General features: G+C 44.0%; 1 protein-coding gene and 1 pseudogene across 3 annotated transcripts; one reads left to right on the top strand and one right to left on the bottom strand.

Moving 5' to 3' along the window:
- Nucleotides 1–590: 590 nt before the first annotated feature.
- SHISAL2A (shisa like 2A) lies at nucleotides 591–15,156 on the bottom strand. Of its 2 annotated transcripts, none has more exons than XM_081145218.1 (3): nucleotides 14,546–15,156; nucleotides 7,671–7,810; nucleotides 591–868 (listed from the first exon to the last, which is right to left on the bottom strand). In XM_081145218.1, the coding sequence occupies exons 1-3, from the start codon at nucleotides 14,725–14,727 to the stop codon at nucleotides 618–620; spliced, it is 573 nt and encodes a 190-aa protein (XP_081001344.1). In that variant the 5' UTR covers nucleotides 14,728–15,156; the 3' UTR covers nucleotides 591–617. The 2 variants fall into 2 exon arrangements, with proteins under 2 accessions (XP_081001344.1, XP_081001343.1); XM_081145217.1 differs by having other exon boundaries at nucleotides 591–883; nucleotides 14,546–14,975.
- On the top strand, nucleotides 892–1,863 carry LOC308560370 (transcription elongation factor A protein-like 7 pseudogene; annotated as a pseudogene). The gene is made up of 2 exons: nucleotides 892–970; nucleotides 1,584–1,863. The product of its transcript is annotated as a transcription elongation factor A protein-like 7 pseudogene (transcript).
- Nucleotides 15,157–22,096: the final 6,940 nt, after the last annotated feature.

Genomic DNA, 22,096 nt, shown 5'->3' with positions numbered 1-22,096 from the left:
AGGAAGTGAGGCTCAGGGCAACTAAGGGGCTTTCAAGGCCACAGAGGGTCAGGAAATGGCCGAGTCCACATTGCGGAGCCTGTGTTTGGTCTGCTAACCATTCATTCCCTCACTCGCTGATTCACTTTTATCCACCTAAGGAACTGAATGATATTAAACATGGTTGGGCCCTGTGTACTCTATATTCCCTCTCACTCTATTCCTTGGCAAGGGGCTCACTCAAGGAGTGGGGAGGAGCTGCTGGAGAGGCAGGAGTCACCTGCCTCTGGGTACCAGTCATCTTCCATGGTATCCCAAGTACATCTGCTCTGTGGCAGGAGGAACAAGTCAGGGTTCTCTGACTCCTCAGGTTAGGTGAGGGCTCCTCTGAGCCTCTACAGGCCCTCGGCTTCTCCTTGATTGCATGGAGTTGATACCATTTTACGTGGGATCCATGTCTGAACTCTCACAGTGGCTAGGCACAGAACAGCTGGGTCCACAGCAGAGCCTTGGTGTGTTTGCTGGGAAAAGCCCTCATTTATCCTGCTAGGCACTGAAATCCCTTTGATCATCCCCATGCCTGCCTTTCACTGAAAAGAGACTCCAGAGAGGATGGTATAGAGACATTTATTGAATGTCTACGGGACTGGTCCATGTGAGATTAGATTGGGGACAGGGGCCTCCTCAGGGCTGCCTGGAATGTCACTGGTGGTCACTGTGGCCATGAAGCAGTACTGGAAGAGGTGTTTGCGGTCCACAGCCTGCTCCTCATTGCAGTCCAGCTGTGGGTTCAGGAAGGGGTGACTCTGCCCTAGAGGGCTCACTCCTGGCACTTCCACCGACTTGCCTGTATTCCCATCTTGGCGGACAGGGGACATCTCCTCCGGTTCTGGAAAACAGCAAGCTGAGGGCATGGGGTTATTCCGCACGCCATTCTTCCCACCAGGCTCACACACCCTGGCTAACTTCCCTGAGTGCTTACCTTGGACAGGCAGGACTGTGCTGAGTCTTATATGCATCATTTGTTTAACAAATATTTATTAGCGATATACCACACATCAGTGCACTAAGAGCTGTCAATGTTCCTAATGAACTTAAAGTTTAGTGGGGGAGACAGACTAAACAATTAGGAGATACGAAGATTTGACCTTCACCGTAAACCCATGAGGTAAGTACTATTAAAAAACTAATTTTATAAATGAGGATACAGGCCAGGGTTGTGCCTTCCCACCAGTCTCCAAGGACCTCTGTGGCCATTTCTCCCATTGCCTGGGGCCCTCAATCTTGAAATTGGAACTAGCCTGTGGTGACCAGCCAGGAGGGGAGTTCTTAGATTCTCTCCCTCCTTGCAAATGAGTTAAAAGTGACTGGTCACTGACCAGCTCCTTATTGCCCTACAGGTGACTGTGATTGTGGCCAAAAGAAGGACATACATTCCTTAAACCCCAGCAGAGAACTCTCCCTTCTCTTTCCCTTTCCCCTTCCTTTCTGTCTGCAGGTGCTCCCAAGGGTCTGGGTTCACAGACATCTCAAGGCAAGAAAAAGAGGAGGAAACTATCCCGAAATGTCACAGGAAACAACTGCATCATGCAAACTCTGAAAAGAAAATGAAGGGAAGCCCAAGGGCAGTGTGCCGGAGAGAGAGGAAGAACGCTCCTGTGGAGAACTGAAGGCCAGCAAACTGAAGGGAATTTCAGGCAAGGGCCGCTTCAGTCTCTCGAGGAATCTAAAGAGGACACAGATTATAGGCCTTTTAATAACGGAGAAACGATGAGAGAGAGATGAGATGGAAAGGAGTTTGGAAGTGATAAGGGGTGAGAGAAAGAAGTTTAGGGCTCTGCATTCTAACCACAGGCATTCTCGGGCCATCCTTATCCCATTTAATGCGTTTCTCCCTGAATTCAACTGTTTTCTGTTATTAGTATCACTGGGTTCTTTTTGTCTGCATTTTCTTGCTAAATATTTGCTACTATTTTACTCTAATCCTTCAATGTTCCTTTGATTTACAGGTGACTCTTGTTACCAACATCTCACCTTTTGACCCAATCTCATTTGTTTAATAGGATGGTTCATTCATTTTCATTAGAAGATAATCATTGTATATTGTAAAGTGAATACAACACTTTGCAAAACATTATATATAAAATGTACATTTATATGTGATATAATGCAAAAAGTCTGAATTATTAGACACCAAAAGTTTAACAGTGACTCCCTGTGTGATTTGTATTTTATTTCATTTTTTGCCTACCTGCATCTTCTAATTTTCCAAAAAAATGAATATATATGTGTGTATATGTGTGTGTAGTACTTGTGTCACAAAAAGTACTAAAATAGACACAATAAAAGAACCTGTCAATAAAAAAAAAAAAAGACTGACTCATCACTGAGGCTTGGGTCATAGGTACCAAATGTAGTTAATTAAAGAGTAGTGGGCTCGCCCTCTCAGGGTGGTTCAGTTGATTGGAGCATTGTCCTGTACACCAAAAAGGTTTCAGGTTCAATCCCCTGTAAGGGTGCATACAGGAGGCAACAGATCTATGTTTCCCTCCCTCCCTCCCTCCCTCCCTCCCTCCCTCCCTCCCTCCCTCCCTCCCTCCCTCCCTCCCTCCCTCCCTCCCTCTCCCTCCCTCCATCCTACTCTCTGAAAGCAATGGAAAAAATATCCTCTGGTGAACATTAAGAACAACAACAAAAAGCAGGGGGTTTTGGGGTGGTGTACACACAATACAACATACATATAATGTACTGTAGAATTGTATACTTGAAACCTATACAATTTTATTACCCAATGTCACCCCAATAAGTTGAAAAAAAAGCAGTGGGCTCTGGGCCAAATGAATTCTCTCTGGATGGTGAGAAGGACTGCTGCAGGAAAAGATCCCTGGCCTAGGAGGCAAAGGCTCAGCCACTGGCTGGGTGACCCTGGGCACATGGCTGTCCCTTTCAGGGCCTCAGCTCCTCATCTATACAATGAAAGTATCAGACTTAATTTCTAGGAGCCCTTTGAATCAATGAGAATGGCTGACTAATAAGCCCCTCACCAACACCTTTCAGAGAGGGATAAGAACTGAACTCTTCCATTTTTACCTCCATTGTTTTTTGTTGCTGTTGCTGTTTTTTTGTTTTGTTTTGTTTTGTTTTGTCTCTTATTAAATGTACCAAGGTTGGAACATAAACTCCATACTTACCTCACTCACTTTATCTGCAAAACAGGGTTGATAATAATCCCTTGGTAGAGTAGTTAAGCAGGTTAAATGGAATAATAAATTTAAAGTCCTTAGCATAGCATCTAGCACAACAGTAGGAGTCACCCTTCTGATCAAGCTAGTTACAAAATACTAGAGTAAGAAAGTTGGTTTTTTTTGCATCCCAAGTTTGGAGATGGTGTGGAGGTGGGGGTGACAAGACAGTACAGAATGCCTGGGTAGCAGAAGGAGCCTGTTTCCAGAATCTCTGTTCCATTTCCACTCTGTTCTTGCCAAGGCACTCCGATACCATCCTTGTTCCCACACTCAGAGAACAGGACCCTGAGGTACAGTGCAATGATCACAGGCTTCAGAGTCTGGGAGATCAGGACTGACATCCCAGCAACATATGCTCACAACTGCATAGACTTGGCCAATTCACTTCCTATGGCTGAGCCCTGGTGTAAAATAGGGCTAATGATATCTCTACAAGTCCTACTGGAGAGGGAGACTGCGAACAGAAATGAAAGTCTGTATAAAGGGTAAAGCTCAGATAAATGTAAGATAGTGGGCCTGTAAACTGTCCCAGATGCAGAAGGAGGGACAAGAGGCTCCTGGGAAGGACAGGACAGCACTTAATTAAGAAGAAAGAGAGGAACTAAGGGCTGAGATTGGGCAAAAGAGAGGGAGAGCTGAAAGCTGTCATTTAGTAAAAGGTCAGGAAATGCATTTTCTATCTTAAAAATAGGTAACGAGAAGCAAGAACATAAGCTATCTCAAACCCTGGCAATTGAATAATCCAGCCGGTGGCTGAGCAGTAAAAAAAACAAGAGGGTGGTTTTTACTCACAGGGCCAAGGGATGAACTGTATTCTCTGTGATTCAGAAAGGCTCAGTGTGAAATAGGGTGGGGAGTCATGAGGGGACCAGGACTCAAGCAGGAGCACAGGCCTGGCTTGGTGAGGTAGGAAGAGTAGGACTTTGGAGGTAGAGAAACACATATATTTGAATTTCTGATCCACAATTTACAGACTGTGACCCCTCGGGTAAGTCATCTCACCTTTCTAAGACTTGGTTTTCACATCTGTAAGATGGACGATAATAACACCTACCTCACTCAAGTAGTTGGGAAAATTAGATGAGATAACGCATGTAAAGTTTCAAACAGTGTCTGGCACATAGTAGGGACTTCGTTTCTCAGCAGAGAAATAAGGAGAGGAAGGAGAGTGGAGGTAGAGTTGGCTTTGTTACTCACTAGGTAACTTGGGTCTCAGTTTCCTCATCTGTAAAATGGATAGTAATAAGATCTATACTCTACCCAGTTATTGTGAAAAATGAATGAGATGATCTATTTAGAGCTAGTTCATTCCTTCTGTCATCTCATATTTCATTATTTTTCTACTGGAGGGCATTTAGTTTGTTTCCAATGTGACTAACATGATATCCATCTTTAAAAATCCTCTTCTAGTGTGACTCTTTCTTCTAAGATAATTAGAAATAGAATTACTGAGTTATAGGGTATATTAATTTTAATATAAATAGATATTGCCAAATTACTCTACAAAGTGGTGGTACCAATTTATACCCTTACCAGCAGTATATGACAGTATCCATTCCTCTCACCCAACCTTCTCAGTATTAATATGATCCATTTTTGTACTTGCCAATGTGATCGATAAAAGTTAGGTTCCTGTGAGCCTCTGGTCACAATATTTTTGTCAACCAGTCAATACATAACTTTGTTTTGTGTGTTTCTGTTTAAAGACACCTTATTTAATACATATTGTTAATTTATTAACATTTAACTGATACCCAACAGCACTGTAACTCTTGCCTGAACAAAGTTTACCTAACACATGTATTTTCTCCACAAGGCACATCACAGTCTTTTTCACGCTTTTTCACGCTTCAGCACTACATTTGGGGGTCATTTTCAACAGTGAAACCACCATCAAAAGTCATAAAAATGCAAAAACATGGCACTCGACATACCATGAAAAGGACGCTTGTTTACAGTATGAGCTGAAATAAGAAGGCAGAGCATGGCCTTGTTCAACCTCAGCTAGGAATGTGTGCGATGGGGCAACTCAAATTTTTTGCTGCTCTGCACATGTCCACATTCGCAAATGACCCTGAAAACACTGCAAGTATTGATTTTGAAGTTACATATAAGTTTTAGCAAATAGGCACATTCACAAGTATTGAATCTGCAAATAATGATTGCCTGTATTTAAGTACTTTTATTTATATCTTTGCAGTCTATCACATGTTTTTTAACTTTATGTATAATGTCTTTTTTATTATGCGTATTTGATGTCTATTTGCATTTTGTATAGGTAAATTTGCCAATCTTTTCCCTTGTTTTTAAAAATTAAATGTTTTCCTTAAATTCCTATATTTTAATTAGTCTGTTTCTGGACTTTCTATTCTAGGGTTTCTCAACATTGGCACTATTGACATTTTGGGTTGGATGATTCTTTGTTGTGGGGCACTGTCCTGTGTTGTAGGCTGTTTAATAGCATCCCCGGCCTCTACCAAAAGGTATCAGGAGCACCTCTCTCCCAACTGTGACAACCAGAAATTTCTCTACACATTGCCAAATGTCCTTGGGTAGCAAATTTGCATTAGTTGAGGACACTGCATTGCCCGATTCTGTCAGTTGCTGTGCCAATATTAAATTGACAAATTCTTATCTTTTAAACATGTCCTATTTTTTGATAGGACAAGTCTCTTCTTTCTTTTCCAAAATCGTTTTGTTCACTCTTGCACCTTTACTCTTCTAGATTAATTTTACAATTGACTTGACAAATTCCACTAAACCTTTTGTTGGGATTTTTATTTATAGATTAATTTGGAAAGAACTGATTTGTCTATGATATCGAGCCTTCCTATTCACATACTTTCCATATCTCACCAGATGGTCAAGTTCTTTTATGCCTTTCATTAACTTTTATGATTTTTCTCTATAAAAGTTGAAGCCTGGGCCCTGTCAGGGTAGTTCAGTTGGTTAGAGCATCAACCTAATACGCCAAGGTTGTGGGTTTGATCCCTTGTCAGGGCACATACAAGAATCAACCAATGGGGGAAAAAAGAATCAACCAATGAATGCATAAACAAGTGGAACAACAAATCAATGTCTCTCAAATCAATTAAAAAAAAAAAAAAAGCTAAAGCCTGGCCTATCCCTGGTCTCCCTGAGTCTGGATCTATGCTTAGGCTTTCTTCCTGTTCTCCTGCCACTGCATCCAAGGAGAGGAGACGAATCATCCCATCCCCAAAAGCCATCCCTTATGTTTTTCACTGCTCAGCCACGGTGGGATTATTCATAAGCATCAGGATCTGAGATGTGTTTGTGTGCTGTTGTTTGTTGTACAAGTTTATTGGAAAATTGGAAAAATAATCTTGTGCAAATGAAAAAGCTCTGTCTTTCTCTGAAGCTTAGCTGCTACCCACTCTGCCTCTTCTCCCTTCCTGATGTTTGCTATCCTTGTTTCTGAGCTTAAATTCCTCCCCTGCCCAGCCTGGCCTTACTCCCCACGGTGCCCCAGGGTGAATGGCCCTGTCACTGCATAGGTCTCACTCAGTCCGCCCACACACCTTTACCCATTATTTATCCTATCCTGAAATGCCTTTTCTCATCTATTTTGCCTAACCAACTCCTTCGCCAATTCAACACTAATTCAAGTCTCCTTTCCTTTTTGAAACCCTCCTTACATTTGGTATTAAACAATTTTGTGCTTAATTATATACTATGCAGACCCAGTGTGGTGGGCTGAAGAGCAAGCATGACTCAAGGCAGAAAGACATGGGCCAGATTTCAGCCTCACCATTTATTAGTTGTGATACGTTGAGCAAGTCACCTAATCTCTCTCAGCCTTGATTTTCTCACTTTTAAAACAGAGATAATACTACCCATTTTGAGTGCTGTCAACCAAACTATAACGAAAGATTTTTTGCCAGTAGCTACTTGTTTCTCTCCCAGTACCTTGCAAAGGTTGTGAAAATATGTGATATAAATACTTGTGAAAAAGCAACACTTTTTGGGGTGGCTCTGTAGGGAAGCTCTATATCCATAAGGACACGGGTAGTCCAGAACACCAGGTTATCTGAAATACCTGTATTTAGTTTCTGAATAAATTGAGTTTGGGGAACAGCACATTTTTCTTATTAACTGTATTTTGTTTGAGATAATATTAAAATCAGTTTGCATTTTCTAAGGCTAGAATTAAAACACTGTCTTAGAAAATCCACAAGATGGGTGGATTCATCTTCGTGTAATAAATAGAATGCTGAGTATATCAAATTATTTTGATAAACACATACCACATAAAAAGTTTAGGATGGAAATGTTCAGATCATAAACCTCTTAAGAAATGTGCTGCTGCTTCTGAATATTCCAGGAATACTCATGAGGCAAATGTTCAAAATGTCATTTCTAAATATGTCCCCTCTGTGAAAATGCTCACTTGCTGAATAAAAGGAAATAATGTGACCTCTTTCTTACCTGTAGTCCGTAAGCTTAAGCCTGGGTCCAACTTTGTGTGAGGCTTTGAGCTGATGAACAGGTAACAAAGCACACAGGCGGTGACAATGAAGGCCAGGAGGACCACCGCTGCTATGGACAGGCCCACAAGGGCACCAATACTGGGGAGAGAAGACCAAAGAGGAGCTGAGTGTCAGGAAGGGATGAGAGGCAGCATGTTACAGGGGAAGTGTTGTTCTGTCTCTACTTGTCTTAAACAGGCTTTCTGTGCCTAAGCATGGGAGAGTATCAACTATATGCCAAGTATTCCCCACATACATAAAATGACATGCCTCAGTGCCACCACATAGCTGGGACTCAGTACATGTTCCCTTTCTTCTCCTCTCCTTCCCTCCCTACTTTCCTCAACCTGCTCCCACCCCAGGGAGCTGTAGATGACCTTAGAGAGCAGTCCCTACATTGCCGTTTCTTAAAAAATCAAGGCACATGGTAGGCCTTAGTTAAAAACCAGCTGTCCTTCCAGCCTCAAAGAAATTTCTGACTCACCCTTCAGTAGGTTATCACACCAGTGTGGACTCCACATCTGGAAACCTCCCCACCACTGGTCCTTCACTATTCAATCTCATTGGGTCTGTCCCAAGTCAGGCTTTGGTCACTTGGTCTCTAGACAACTCCTAGCTCATTTGGGGACCACTGTCTTTCCTTTTTCACATGATCCCTCCCTATCATCTCCCCACATTGGAATTTTACCTGTCTTCAAAGACCCATCTCAAATGTCACTTCCTCAATAATGCTTTCCTAGGTCATCTTTCTCTCCCGTCCCCCCACTTCCCCGCATGCCAGGCTAATCCACCCAGGACTCTTTACTCTGGACCTTAAGCACTTCCTACTGGGTCAGGCAGCCCAGTGTGGTAGGGAAAGAGCAAAGAGCTTTGGAGCCAGACCTGCCTGGGTTAGGACCCAGCTCTGTAACCAACTGTGAGATCTTGAAGTTATTTGACCTTTTGAGCCTACGTTTCTTTGTCTGAAAAGTGAGAATAATCAAAACAAAGCACTCACAGGTGAGGATGAATGATATATGTCATGTTCTTGGCACATAGTAGATGTTCAACAGTATTTCTCATGTGTTCCTTGAAGGCAGACCAAACCATATTTAATTGGCTTTGTCTTCCCCTTGTACAAGCCCTGTCACATGGTAGGCAGTTAGTAAATATTATTGAATACCTACTATGTTTCAGGCACTGTGAGATGCTCTCCTAATGGTAGGGGATAGGTAGGTACCTGGCTCTGTTTGTGTGCCCTTCTTGCGGACAACTCTAAAAAGGGTTCCCAGATCCAATTCCAACTTGCGTGTGACAATTTCCCGACAATGACAAATGATTATCTGACCCCAATAGGATATCTAAGGATTCAACTCAATTCTGACATATCTACCCAAGATAGAATCAGATTCCACAGGTTAAGGGTTCAGTTATATAAGAATGTTCCTGCACACACACACTTCAGACATCAGCAGCAAGCCCAGGCTCTTACCTGTGCTTCTGACCAACCAGTTATAGATTGGAGGCTCCATAGACCCCCTTCTTGGGTTTCATTACATTGCTAGAACGGCTTGCAGGACTCAAGAAAAACTGTTTACTCACTAGATTACTGATTTATTATTAAGGATATTAAAGGACTTGAATCAACAGCCAGTTGCAGAGATACACAGGGTAAGGACATGAACAAAAGAGCTTCTGTGGAGTTTGGGGCCCGGTGGCACATGGAAGCATTCTGGTTCCCCAACATGGAAGCTCTCCAAATAATGAAAAGATCAACTGCTGTCCTTTTGGGTTTTTACGGAGGCTTCATTATGTAGTCATGATTGACAATTGTCATTGATAATTGACAACTGAACTCAATCTCCAGCCCTTCTCCATGAGGTCACGAAGAAGGTAGGAGGGGGAAGGTAAAGTTCTAAACCTCTAATCACAAGTTTGGTTTTCCAGACAAACAGAACCCACCCTTGGGTGGGGCCCAAAGACACCTTTATTATTCTCAACAGTTAGGAAATTCCAAGGGTTTTGGGAGCTGTGAGCCAGGAACTGTGGATGAAGACCAAATACCTTATAAATCACAGTATCGAAGACTCCTTCTCCAGCTTCTCTGCCCACCCTCCTTCCTGAGCCCAGCCCCAGACTCCTGTCTTTGCCATTTCTGCCAGATTTTGTTCCCAGCTAGCTGATGGCTAATTTCTACTACATAGAAAAACCTTAGAGCTTTGGAGAGTCTGTATTCCCATAGCTAAATAAATTATTGGACACCCCTGCAATGGAATAGTATAAAGCCCTTAAAAGATATTTTCAAATAATATTTAAGATCAAGGCTAAATTCAGATAAGATAATGTTAAGAGCCTGGCCGGATGTAGCTCAGCGGTTGAGCGTCGACCTAGGATCCAGGCAATCTGGGTTCGATTTCCGGTCAGGGCACATGCCTGGGTTGTGGGCTCCATCAATGACTCTCTCATCATTGATGTTTCTGTCTCTCTCTCTCCTTCTCCTTTCCTCTCTCTGAAATCAATAAAGATATATTTAAAAAAAAGGAAAAAAAGATAATGTTAAGAGCAGGACACACTACTAAATACATAGTGTAACCCCAACTCAAATAAATTAAAACAAATATATACATAACTATACATATGTAAGGTTGTATGGAAATATACCAAAATGCTGACAGGCTGTTTTTGGGTGTAGCCCAGGCTGTGGATGTCCTGTCCCTGCTCCATTAGGGTTATAATTGTAAAATATTCTGGCCAGAGTTTCAAATGCTAGCATTTGTATCTTTCTGCCTGGGGGCTTTTGTGGGCCCAGAACAGTCTCTGCCTGCACAGTCAGCAGGTCAGAAGTGCAGGAAAATTATTGCCTGCCTTCTCACACCACCACACAACCAATGACTGACAGAAATTGGTATGTAAATACCCAGCTTCCTGGCCCTTGGGTGGAATGACTCTGAGGTGTAGGTTCTACACTGGCTGGCAGATTTCAGCAGGATTAAGTTCTGGTGACCCTTGGTGCTGACTTTCTTGGTAACACCATCGTTAGCTCCTTCCCTTCCCACCTTCTCAGTTCCCCACCCTCCACCAGTGTCTTTTAGGATTGATTCCCATGGAAACTATCTGCCCTCAAATCCTTGTCTCCAAGTCTTTGGGGGCACCCAAGCTAAGATACCGAATCTCCCATGATTTCTTTCCTTTTTTATCTCTCATTTTCCACATAGAACACGTAGTACTTGTTAATTCTTTAAACATTATTTCCTCTTTTGAGATATACTCACTGTTTATAAGGCTCTTAGCTGAGAGACTTGTGCACAAGTTGGGACCCCACCTTTTACAAGTGACATCTATGGCCACTTGGATGGAAAGGGCCTTCGAAAAGTAGGGTCCTTTGAAAAGTGAGTGAGAGAGCTAGGGGGATATATCCCAGATCGGTGGTTAGTTAGGAAGTGGGCACTGTCTCTGATGGTCTGTCTATGGACAGAGGAACCAGCCCCCAAGTACAGAGCTGGGACAGAGCAGGGAAGGTTCCAAGGGGAGAAATCTGTGCTTAATATAATTCAGCTAAGTTCAATATAAGATGAACTTCAAATGGTCAGAGTTGTCTCATGGTGAATGTATTGCCTCAAGAGGGGCAGCTTTGCACAGAGCACCTGATGAGGACACCTTTCAACAAAGTAAGAGATTCCTGCCCTGGGTGGGAAATTGAACTGAACAGTCGCTAGCTCTTCAATTTCTCAGATTTATGACTAGGATTTCACAGATTTATGACTCTGAAAGATAGATAACTCACCGTGACCCACTAGAAAAAACTGGAAGGTCAGTCTAACATTTGTTAGGGCTTTTCAGTCAAGCAAGTCTAGTTTTGAATCTTGGTTCTGTGACATATAAGCTGAAAAATCCTTCACCCCTCAATCTTCATTTTCTTCATTTGTAAAGGCTATCTCACCAGGTGTCCACAATGTCTGACCACCAATTCTGCCCTCCAGCAAGGCTGCTGCCTTTTGGCTCACATTCTAATAAAAAAAACCAGAATTACTGATAGAGGGTGAGTGGGAAGTGGAACAGACAGCTGCTTGTCCACAGGGAGTGTGCCCCCCTTCTCTTGAGTCTTGGCTTCTTGAGACACTCTTTTGCAGACAGCAATTCTCCTTGAGGGCTATTGAAGGAAACAAGTGTTTACCTGAAGATTTATGTTTTTAAAGGCCAGCTTTCATGAAAAAGGCCAAATAGAGTCCAGAGCAAAATAAGGTCTTTACCTGCAATGGCGGGGCTCTGCTAGGAGCATGCCAGAGGGTTTTCAGGGTTTGGAGTACATTGATCACCCAGATGTCCTGAGGACCTTCAGTTCTCCTCCTCCACTTTGCAGTGATGTTTATGAACCACTTTATGTCCAAAATGAGGAAGAGTCAGCCCTGCAGGCTAGAGCCTTGCAGCTACCCTTGGGGTCATAGGATGGGAGCACACTGACATGTGTGCAATCTCAGAGCTCACCCCATTCAACCTACTACCTCATTGTCTTAGCCACTAAAGTATCCCATGCATCAAGAGGGTCCAAGGCAACTGGAGAGACTATAGGGGTTTATAGGGAAAAGTCTAGTAGTAGAAAAAGTGGGGTTCTGGCTGGATGCTGAGGGAGTTACTCAACTTTGTGTTCCCAAGGGCTAGCACAGTGCCCAGAAGACAGTAAAGGGTCATTGAGTATTTTTTCAAATGACCTGAGTAGAGCAGGTTGTAAGAAAGCCAGGCTAGATTTAGACAGTTGTGCAGCAGGACAGGCCTGGGCTTGGGGCCACACAGGCTTAGGGCACTCCCTGATAGTAACTTAATGACTTTCAAGTTTTCTCATCTGTAAAATGGAGAGAAAATGTGCCAGGGTCACAAACGTGTGAAAGGTCTAGCCCTTGGATGATCCTAGGTAATGTTCTTTAAATCTCAGTCTACTGTGACACTGCTAGATCTCAGACAATTCACTTTCATACTCCAAGCTTCACTTTCCCCGCCTATGAGCAAGGGAAAGGAAATTCCCCTTTACTGAGCATCTACACAATATGTACTAGTCACTTTCACATGCATACTTCACTTAATCCTCACAACAATTCCATAAGACAGGTACTACTACTGCCATTTTAAAGATGAAAAAGGAGACTCGGAGATAATTTGTCTGAGTTCAGATAGCTATTAAGTGACAGCCAAAGTTTGAAGCAGGTTCTAAACAGTCCCAGAACTCCACATTGTCTCTATAACTCAAAGGGAAGTTAAGTACCGTCATACTTCAGTACCCACCTCAGTGCTAAGTACACAGTAGATCTTAAACAAATACTCCATTGTTATAGTTCAGGTGCACGTTATATCTCTCTGAATGGACTGTGAGCTGCTGGGGGGCAGAGGATAACTGAATCTGTGTCCCCAGTGCCTAGTATAGCACCTGGCATAAAGCAAAGGCTATAATAAATGAATGAAAATATGGGTGAACAGAGAATAAATTAATATATTTCTCTGGGTTACAGAGACCAGCTGAATGTACAGGAACTGAAAATCTGGCCAATCCTTTAAAAGTACGGATTGAGCTGTTTAGAAAAAGTAATAATATCTATAATTGTCAGTAGCATATGCCAAGCTGATTTCACCTCTTTATCTCATTTGGTTCTTGCCCTAGTAGGAAATCAGGGCAATGATTTATCATCCTTCCCATTTGATAGATAAAAAGACAAAGACTCAGAGAAGTTTAAGTGGCAGGCGGTCCTTTCCCACTCAGGGGGCATGCAGCCTCCAGGGACAGGAAAATCACTGTCTACTGAGACTGCCCACTCTGTTTTTGCTGATGCCTGTTTTCCAGGGCAAGTTTAGGGTCAAGTCCTACCTTCTGGGTGAGGCCTTTGGAGATGGAGAGAGATTGAGACCAATTGCCCTCTCAGCCCCACTCTGAGGTCCCAGGAATATCAGCAAGGGCCTAACTGCCCCCTTCCCTGAACAAGTGGGGAAACTGAGCCCCATGGGTGGATATTCACCCAAATCACACTGTTATTAATACAGCCTGAGCTGGCTTCTGCTGCAGCATTATGCCGCTGTCTCATGATGAACTTGGAGGCAGCTCTGATCCCTTGATCTTCTGTCTTACCTCAGGAATGGAGTACATCCCCAGCACTCACCACAGGGCCTAGGAAAGCTAAGCGGTCAGTAAGAGGTGGCTGGAAGAACAATTGAATATCAGGAGGAAGGAAAAGAGTTGAGGCTGGGCTGAGGGGGTTGAGTTGAGGCCTAGCATCAGGTGAGGGTTAAGGTTGTAAGCCGCGGTTTGGATGTAGGTCTATACCATGTTTGGAGTCAGGGTGGGGAAGGAGAGCTCAGGTGGGGCTGCAGGGACGATAAAGGGGGAGGTTGAGCTGGTGATTTAGAGCAGATGAGTCAAGTCAGGGATAAGGCTGGATGAGGGTGGAGTGTGGGTTTCCCGTGAACACTGGAAGATGGGAGTTTACTGTTAGGGAGAGGGTTGGTATGTAATTTGGGGTTGGGTTGAGGGTGGTGGAGGATGACGCTGGGGGGGGATAAAGTGAAGGTTTTTCAGGGTGGAGTTGGGGTGAGGTTCAAGGTCGGAGTTGAATAATAGTTTGTAACAGGATCAGGATGGGGGAATGGAGCTGAGAAGGGGTTGTAGAGGCGGGTGGGTTGGTGATGAATGGGAGCAAGCTTCAGCGTCCGGCCCGAGGGTGTTGGTGCCGATATTGGGGCGGGCACTTGGATGAGAACTGAGGGTTTATCACGCAGCCTGGCTGGGCGGGGGGCAGGGGGGGTGGCGGGGGGTGAAGAGGCTAAATAAAAGTGGACTGGGGTTCTAGAGGGGGTTAGGGCCAGGGCCGGTACCTGAGCCACCACATGTAGCTGTGCTCGTAGGGGAAGAAGCTGTGCGGGTCGTCGCAGCAGTACTTGTGGTCGCGGAAGCCGCAGCAGAAGACGGCGGCCGCCTCGCCCCCCGGGCGCGGGCAGCTGAAGCCGCGCACCACCTCCTGCTCCGCGCTCACGTAGCTCGTGCAGGCGCCGCTCATTGCGCCCCGCGCCCGGCCCGCCGACGCCTCGGGCCGCCAGACGGCCGGCGAGAGGAGGACACGAGCGGAGACAAAACTGAGCTCTAGAGAGATAGAGACAGAGACAGAGGGAGGCAGAGACAAGCAGGGAGACACACAGAGACCGAAGGAAGACGAGGCGAGAGGCGCGGAGACGCAGCGCTCGGAGACCTAGAATCCCCGAGGACCCGGAGAGCGCGCCAGGTACGCGGCCCGGGCGCGGCCGGAGCGGGGGGTGGAGGCGGGAGAGAAGTGGGAGGAGAACCAGGGAGCGGTGGGAGTGGAGAGCGGCGGGAAGGGGGCGGGAGCCGGCGTCCGAGCGCGGTCGCGGGTTGGGGGGCGACCCGCGGAGCTGGGCGGAGGGAGCGCGGGAGAGCTGCCTGCGCGCCGTTCCCTGCCGGCTCTGCCCCCACCCGCCCCGCTGCGTTCCCAGCGTTTGCACGAGGGTGCTGGAAGCTCAAAGAAACAACGCGTGCCCGGGGTGGCAGGGCGGGAACTAAAGCGTGGATTCCACATCTGCACTGAGCGCTGCCGGGTGCCGGGCACTGTGCCGGCAACCTCAGGGCAGCGCCAGGCTAGTGCAGGACGCAGGCAAGCGACCACACACAGTAGGGTGAGTATGGGATGATTAACACGGGGCCTCACTTAACCGTCGCAACAACCCAGAGGACAAGGGATTTTCAAACCCGTTTTATAAATGAGAGCTAAGGGTCAGAGAGAAGTCGTTTTCCCCTGGCCCTCAGGCCTGTGGGATTTTAACCTGGGTCTGTCCTTCCCAAGGCCTTGCTCTCACAGCGCTTCTCTACCAGTGGACGTTTAAATGCCCTCATCCTCTAACTCATGCCCTGACATACTCCCCTGTTCACACCCTGTCCACACTGGCCTAGGGGCAAAGAGGCTAATGAATGTCCCAGATGGTAACCCCACTCACCAGGAAGCAAAGCCAGTACACCTCTCCATTCTCAGAAATTATTTCCAGTTCACAGGGGCAGTGTTCTCACTAGGATCAGAGGACCACAATCCAAAGGCCTATATGAAGCCCTTAGAGATTTTCTATGTCCTCTCAGGGTGCATTGGGGAAACCAAGCATCTGAGAGGTGCGCAGTTTGGCAGAAACACACTGAGCCAGAACTAGGGACTTCTGAGCTTTAATTGTCCCATTCATTATGTGAATAATTCCCTTTCAGCCAATCACTGGGTACCGGGGCTGAAAAGGACCCAAGGGCCATGTAATCAGTTTTTGAGTCACAGCTATCATTAAAAATAGCAATCATTAAATGGAATAGAAAAAGTACATGGCAGATACTAATGCTATGAAAAATGCATTTTTTACTCTGAGTCAGGTCAAAAGGTTTAAAGCCACTGAATCTGACACCTCCCATTGTACAGATGGGCTGTCCTCATTTGTAGCTCTCATTTTTCACAGTAGTGGCTAGCATAGGAAATAATGTGATGCCTTGGGACTCCCCAATCCTCCATCCCTTGCTTTGGGTATGTGTGGGATAAATCATGAGCATCAGGGGATCTGGGCTCAAGCCCTAGCTTGACCCCTCCTTTGCTTTTTTTCTTTGTGCTTCAAGTTCCTTTCTTCATCTAGGCCAGCTCCTAAGATGCTATTGTATGACATGCCTCTGACCTGGGCACTGGAGCCCCTGAAAAGGGTTGGGTCTGGGTCTGCCCTTGAGAAACACATAGTATGGTGGGGGAGTCAGACCGACATCACAGGACAGGGCAGTGAAAGGGAAAATGCAGGGACCGTGGCCACAGAGGGGTCACCATCTGAAGGACCAAAGAAAGGTTTTAAGGGGGTAGTGTCCTCAAGAGTCACTCTAAGGTCAAATATGAAAATTGGAGGGAATTGTTATTATCCCTCAGAAAATATTTTTCCAGATAGAGAGCTCTGCAAACTTGGAGCTGGATGGTGTACTCTAATGGAGGTACATTTTGGCCTCTTTATTTATTAGATGGAGAGTAAAGGGGTGGAGTGGAATCCTGTAGAAGGGAGAGATTGCTCCTGGAGACATGGGGTTCAACTGGGAAGTAGAAAGCACTCTGCTGTGGCTTTAGGTAAAATGGGGAAGCTGTGAACAGTTTTCAAAGTCCTTTTCCAGCCAAGAATTAATTTGTTCCTCCCAATAACCCTGTGGGTGAGTCAAGCTAGGATGATTGTGCCTCTGAGAGACATAACAAGCCCAATGTCACACAGTAGTCGATGGCCCAGGCAGGACTAGTACAGGCAGGACTGGTACCCATGTCTGTCTAGCCAAGGGTCCCCTTTGGCAGTCTGATGAAGATTATGAACCTCTATTCAGAAGAATATTTTTAACTATAAAAAGTAAATTACTTTGCCCAGCCGGCATGGCTCAGTGTTTGAGCATCAACCTGTGATCCAGGAGATCAAGGTTTGATTCCCAGTCAGGGCACATGCCGGGATTGCAGGCTCGATCCTGAGCAGGGTGTGCAGGAGGCAGCTGATCAGTGACTCTCTCTCATCATTGATGCTTCTGTCTCTCCCTCTCCCTTCCTCTCTGAAATCAATAAAAACATATATTTTTTAAAAAAGTATATTACTTTGGAATACAAAGGAAACCAATTATACAGAATCATTATCAAAATATTTATTTTGTGATTTAGTTTTTTAAACACATTAAATAACAAGATCTAGAAATTGGTCTGTTACCTATTGTAATTTCGAGGTGGTGAATGAGTACAAATAGTATTTTAAGACATCACTACTGTAATTCAATACAGAAATATCTGATATCTATTGGTGACAAAGTCACAGGTACTGCTAATACTGCTGTGATTTGTTGCTTATATGTATGATAGAAGGAAATGCTAAATTTTAGTTAGAGGTTAGTGAAAACAAGGATGTAATTTTTTTCTATCCAAGTTCATGGTCCCCACCCTCACCCTTCACCCCGACCGTGAACTCTATCCATGGACCTCTTGGGCTCTGTAGAATCTATGCTAAAATCTTCTACCTATTCTGGTCTAGCTCCTACTCCAATGCTTGTTCCTTCATCATGTACATCATGTTTCTTCCTGCAGACCCTTATTGCAGATCTACTATGAGCCAGATAGTTTCCCATCTCGTATGTCATATAGCCCTTGAAAACTTCCTTTGAGGTAGGTGTTATTCTTCCCATTTTGCAGACAAGATAGCTGAGACTCCAGGAGGTTAAATGACTTACCCAAAGCTACACAGCCAGTAGCTAAAATCAGAGTCGTGTACCACCTCCTCATTCCTCTCCAGCTGAGGCTTGGGGGCCAGAGTCACTCACACCAGAAGGAAAGGAAAGGAAAGTATAGGAGAAGGGTGAGCACGGAGAATTCACAGTTATGGAATTCACAGTTATGCAAAGTGGAAATACTGCTGTGCTTTTCATTATCTCCTTTAATCCTCACAACAACCCTATGCAGTAAAACTATTAAAAAATAATACATATTCATTATAAAACAACAAATTAGAATATACAGATAAACTAAAATAAAAAATGAAAATCACCCATAATAGCTTCACACTGAAATACCTTTTAATACTTTAGTATGGATTCTTCCAGATACACACATATACACACAATTTTACACCCACTTTACAGATAGGAACACTGGACTCAGAGAGGTTAAGGAATTTGCCCAAAGATGTACCAGTAATAAGTTCTAGTCACCTGTGGTTTGTCCTTAGGCCGGTCACTTTTCCTCTCTGCATCAGGGCAGTAGAAAGAGCCAAAGCCTGGCACTTGGGAAAGCCATAACTGGAATCCCCTCTGAGCAGTCCTCAAGACAGTGCCCTCTAGAACAAGGCAGCCTTGCTCAGAAGCCTGGCTTCTTGGAGAGGGTCCAGAAAGAAATGCCTGCTCCCTGGGGGGGGGGGGGCACAGCTGGAAGCTGCAGCTCTGACCAGTGACCCTAGTTAACCAATCAGGGATGAGAACCCGGGTGCAACCAGTGGCTGAGAACTAGGTTTTGCTCGCTGGGCTGGGCTGCATGTGTGATCCTCAGGGAGTCCCTGGACTCTCCCCTTGCCCTACACCCCGACCTGTGCCTGCCTGGACCCCCTTCCCTGATTCTGCTTATCTAAATCCTCTCTACCCTTCAAGGCCCAGCTTGAAGAAACCCCTTCTGCAGGAAGTCTTTCTGTGACCAATTCTTAGGGCATCATTCTTTCTTGAAGCATCTACTGTCTTGACTGTACATGTACCATTCATCGGGCACCTTCCATGTGCTTTCATCTCACAGGAATCACAGTTTCAAACTCCAGGTCAGAGGTTGTACCTGCTTCAGCCCTAGTTTCACAGCATTCAGCCTAGGGCCTGGTTCTCAAAGGTAGGGCTGCTGCTTTATACTGCCTTTGTTCCTTTGTGTGCCTTTGTGCAAACCAGAAAAATAGAGCCCATTTCTCTGGCCTGATGTAGTTCTATGCTGAAGACAAGGATTGGTAATTCAAGCTAGATTTCAATTTTCACTTGTCCCTTCTTCTGGACACCTTTATTTATTTATTTATTTATTTACTTATTTATTTATTAAAATATATCTTTATTGATTTCAGGGAGAGGAAAGGAGAGGGAGAGAGAGAGAGAGAGAGAGAGAAACATCAATGATGAGAGAGTCATTGATAGGCTGCAGCCTGCAACCCAGGCATGTGCCCTGACCGGGATCGCCTGGATCCTAGGTCGACACTTAACCACTGAGCCACGCCCGGCTGGGTGGGACACCTTTAAAACCTTCATGACAGTATAGGTCAACCCTGCCTCAAGGAAGGAATTAATAAATAAACAAATAATTCTGAAATATGGGTATTTTAATATATAATGATATTGATACTCAGAGAGCTTAATTTATTCATCCAAGGACATACCCAGGACTGGCAGATACTGGGATTTGTCCTGGTCTGCCAGTCCCCAAAGCTCAAGGAGACACTGCGTTTGCCTGTCTTAAGCTCTGGTCTCAACATGAGTCTAGCACTTTACATTTATTAAGCATTCTTCATGTTCACAGATCTTTTCCAACCTGAGATCGTCCACTTCTGGAATTTATTCCAAGACTGCTGCACCCTGGAGTGAATGTCTGGTTCTCTCCCAGGATCAGTGTCTCCAACTCTAAACCCTCCCTGTCCCTGCTAGAGTGTTACTGAAGTGCAGGAAACAGAGAAGAGAAGAAAAGACAAGGACTTTGGTACTAGATTAGCCTGGATTCTAATCACTACTTGGCAGCCAATTTGTTAGGACACTTTGGACTTCTCACTTAGCCTCATCTATAAAATAGAAGTCAGAGTAGCTCTCTCAGAGGGATGAGATATAGGTATGTGAACACTCAGGAGAGGTTACTTCTCTTCTTCCTTCCACTTTGCTGAGAGTGAGGATTATGTCTCTTGCTAGGTCTACACACCGGAAAACTGCAGCCTTTGTCTACAGAAGACTCTTTTTTTCAATTGAATTTATTGGGGGTGACATTGGTTAATAAAATTATATAGGTTTCAGGTGAACAATTCTATAATGCATCATCTGCATATTGCATTGTGTTCTTACCATCCCAAGTCAAGTCTCCTTCCATCACCATTTATCCTCCCTTTACCCTCTTCTACCTCCCCCAACCCCCTTTCCCTCTGGTAATCACCATACTGTCATCCGTGTCTATGAGTTTTTTCTTTGCTTAATCCCTTCACCCTTTCACCCAGCCCCACAACCCTGTTCCCCTCTGACAGCTGTCAGTCTGTTCTCTGTATCTGAATCTGTTTCTATTTTGTTTGTTTATTTTGTTCGTTAGAGTCCACATATAAGTGAAATCATATGGTACTTGTCTTTCTTTGACTGTCTTATTTTACTTAGCATAATACTATGCAGATCTATCCTTGCTGTCGAAAAAAATAAGTAAGATTTCCTTCTTTTTTTATAGCTGAGTAGTATTCTATTGTATAAATGTACCACAGCTTTTTTTTTTTTTTTTAAATATATCTTTATTGATTTCAGAGAGAGGAAGGAAAGGAGAGGGGGAGAGAGAGTTGAAACATCAATGATGAGAGAGTTGTCATTGATTGACTGCAAGCCCGCAACCTGGGCATGTCCCCTGACCAGGAATCGAACCGTGATCTCCTGGATCCTAGGTCAATACTCAACCGCTGAGCCATGCTGGCCAGGCCATTTTTAAATTTTTGAGGTAACTCCATACTGCTTTTCACAGTGGCTGCACCAGTTTGCATTCCCACTAACAGTGCACAAAGGTTCCCTTTTCTCCACATCCTCAACAGTACTTGTTGTTTATTAATGTATTGATGACAGCCATTCTGACTGATGTGAGGTGCTATTTCATTAATATTAATTTGCCTTTTTCTGATGCTTAGTGGCACTGAGCATCTTTTTATATATATCTATTGGTCATCTGTATGTCCTCTTTGGAGAAGTGTCTATTCAGTTCCTTTACCCGTTTTTTAATTGGGTTGTTTGTTTTTTTGGTGTTGAGTTTTATGAGTTCTTTATAAATTTTGAATATTAACCCCTTATCAGATGTATCATTGGCAAATATGTTCTCCCATTCAGTGGGCTGTCTTTTCATTTTGTTGGTGGTTTCTTTTGCTGTGCAAAACCTTTTTAGTTTGATGTAGTTCCATTTGTTTATTTTTTCTTTTGTTTCCCTTGCCTGAGGAGATATATCAGAAAAAATATTGCTACGAGAAATGTCCAAGATTTTACTGCCTATATTTTCTTCTAGGATTTTAATGGTTTTGAGTCTAACATTTGTCTTTAATCCATTTTGAGTTTATTCTTGTGTATGGTGCAAGAGGGTTGTCTAGTTTCATTTTTTGCAACTATCTGTTAAATTTTCCCAACACCATTTATTGAATAGATTATCTTTACCCCATTGTATGTTGTTGCCTCCTTTGTCAAATATTAATTGACCATAAAGGCATGGGTTTATTTCTGGGCTCTCTATATTCTGTTCCATTGAGCTATATGTCTGTTTTTATGTTAGCACTATGCTGTTTTGATTACTATATAGCCTGGTAGTATAGTTTGATATCAGTTAGCATGATTCCTCCAACTTTGTTCTTTCTCAAGATCGCTGTGGCTATTCGGGGCCTTTTGTAGTTCCGTATAAATTTTTGGAATACTTGTTCTAGTTCTGTGAAATACACCATTGGTATCAAAAGGAATTGCGTTGAATCTATAGATTACTTTGGGTAGTATGGACATTTTAATGATGTTAGTTCTTCCTATCCATGAACATGGTATATAGTTCCACTTATTTATATCTTCTTTAATGTCTTTCTTCAGTGTCTTATTATTTTCTGAGTACAGGTCTTTTACATCCTTGGTTAAATTTATTCCTAGGTATTTTTTTTTTTTGATGC

The sequence above is a fragment of the Miniopterus schreibersii genome, assembly GCF_964146895.1.
Source record: "Miniopterus schreibersii genome assembly, chromosome: 8".
Lineage (NCBI taxonomy): Eukaryota > Metazoa > Chordata > Mammalia > Chiroptera > Miniopteridae > Miniopterus > Miniopterus schreibersii.
This window is presented reverse-complemented; position numbering and strand designations above follow the sequence as displayed.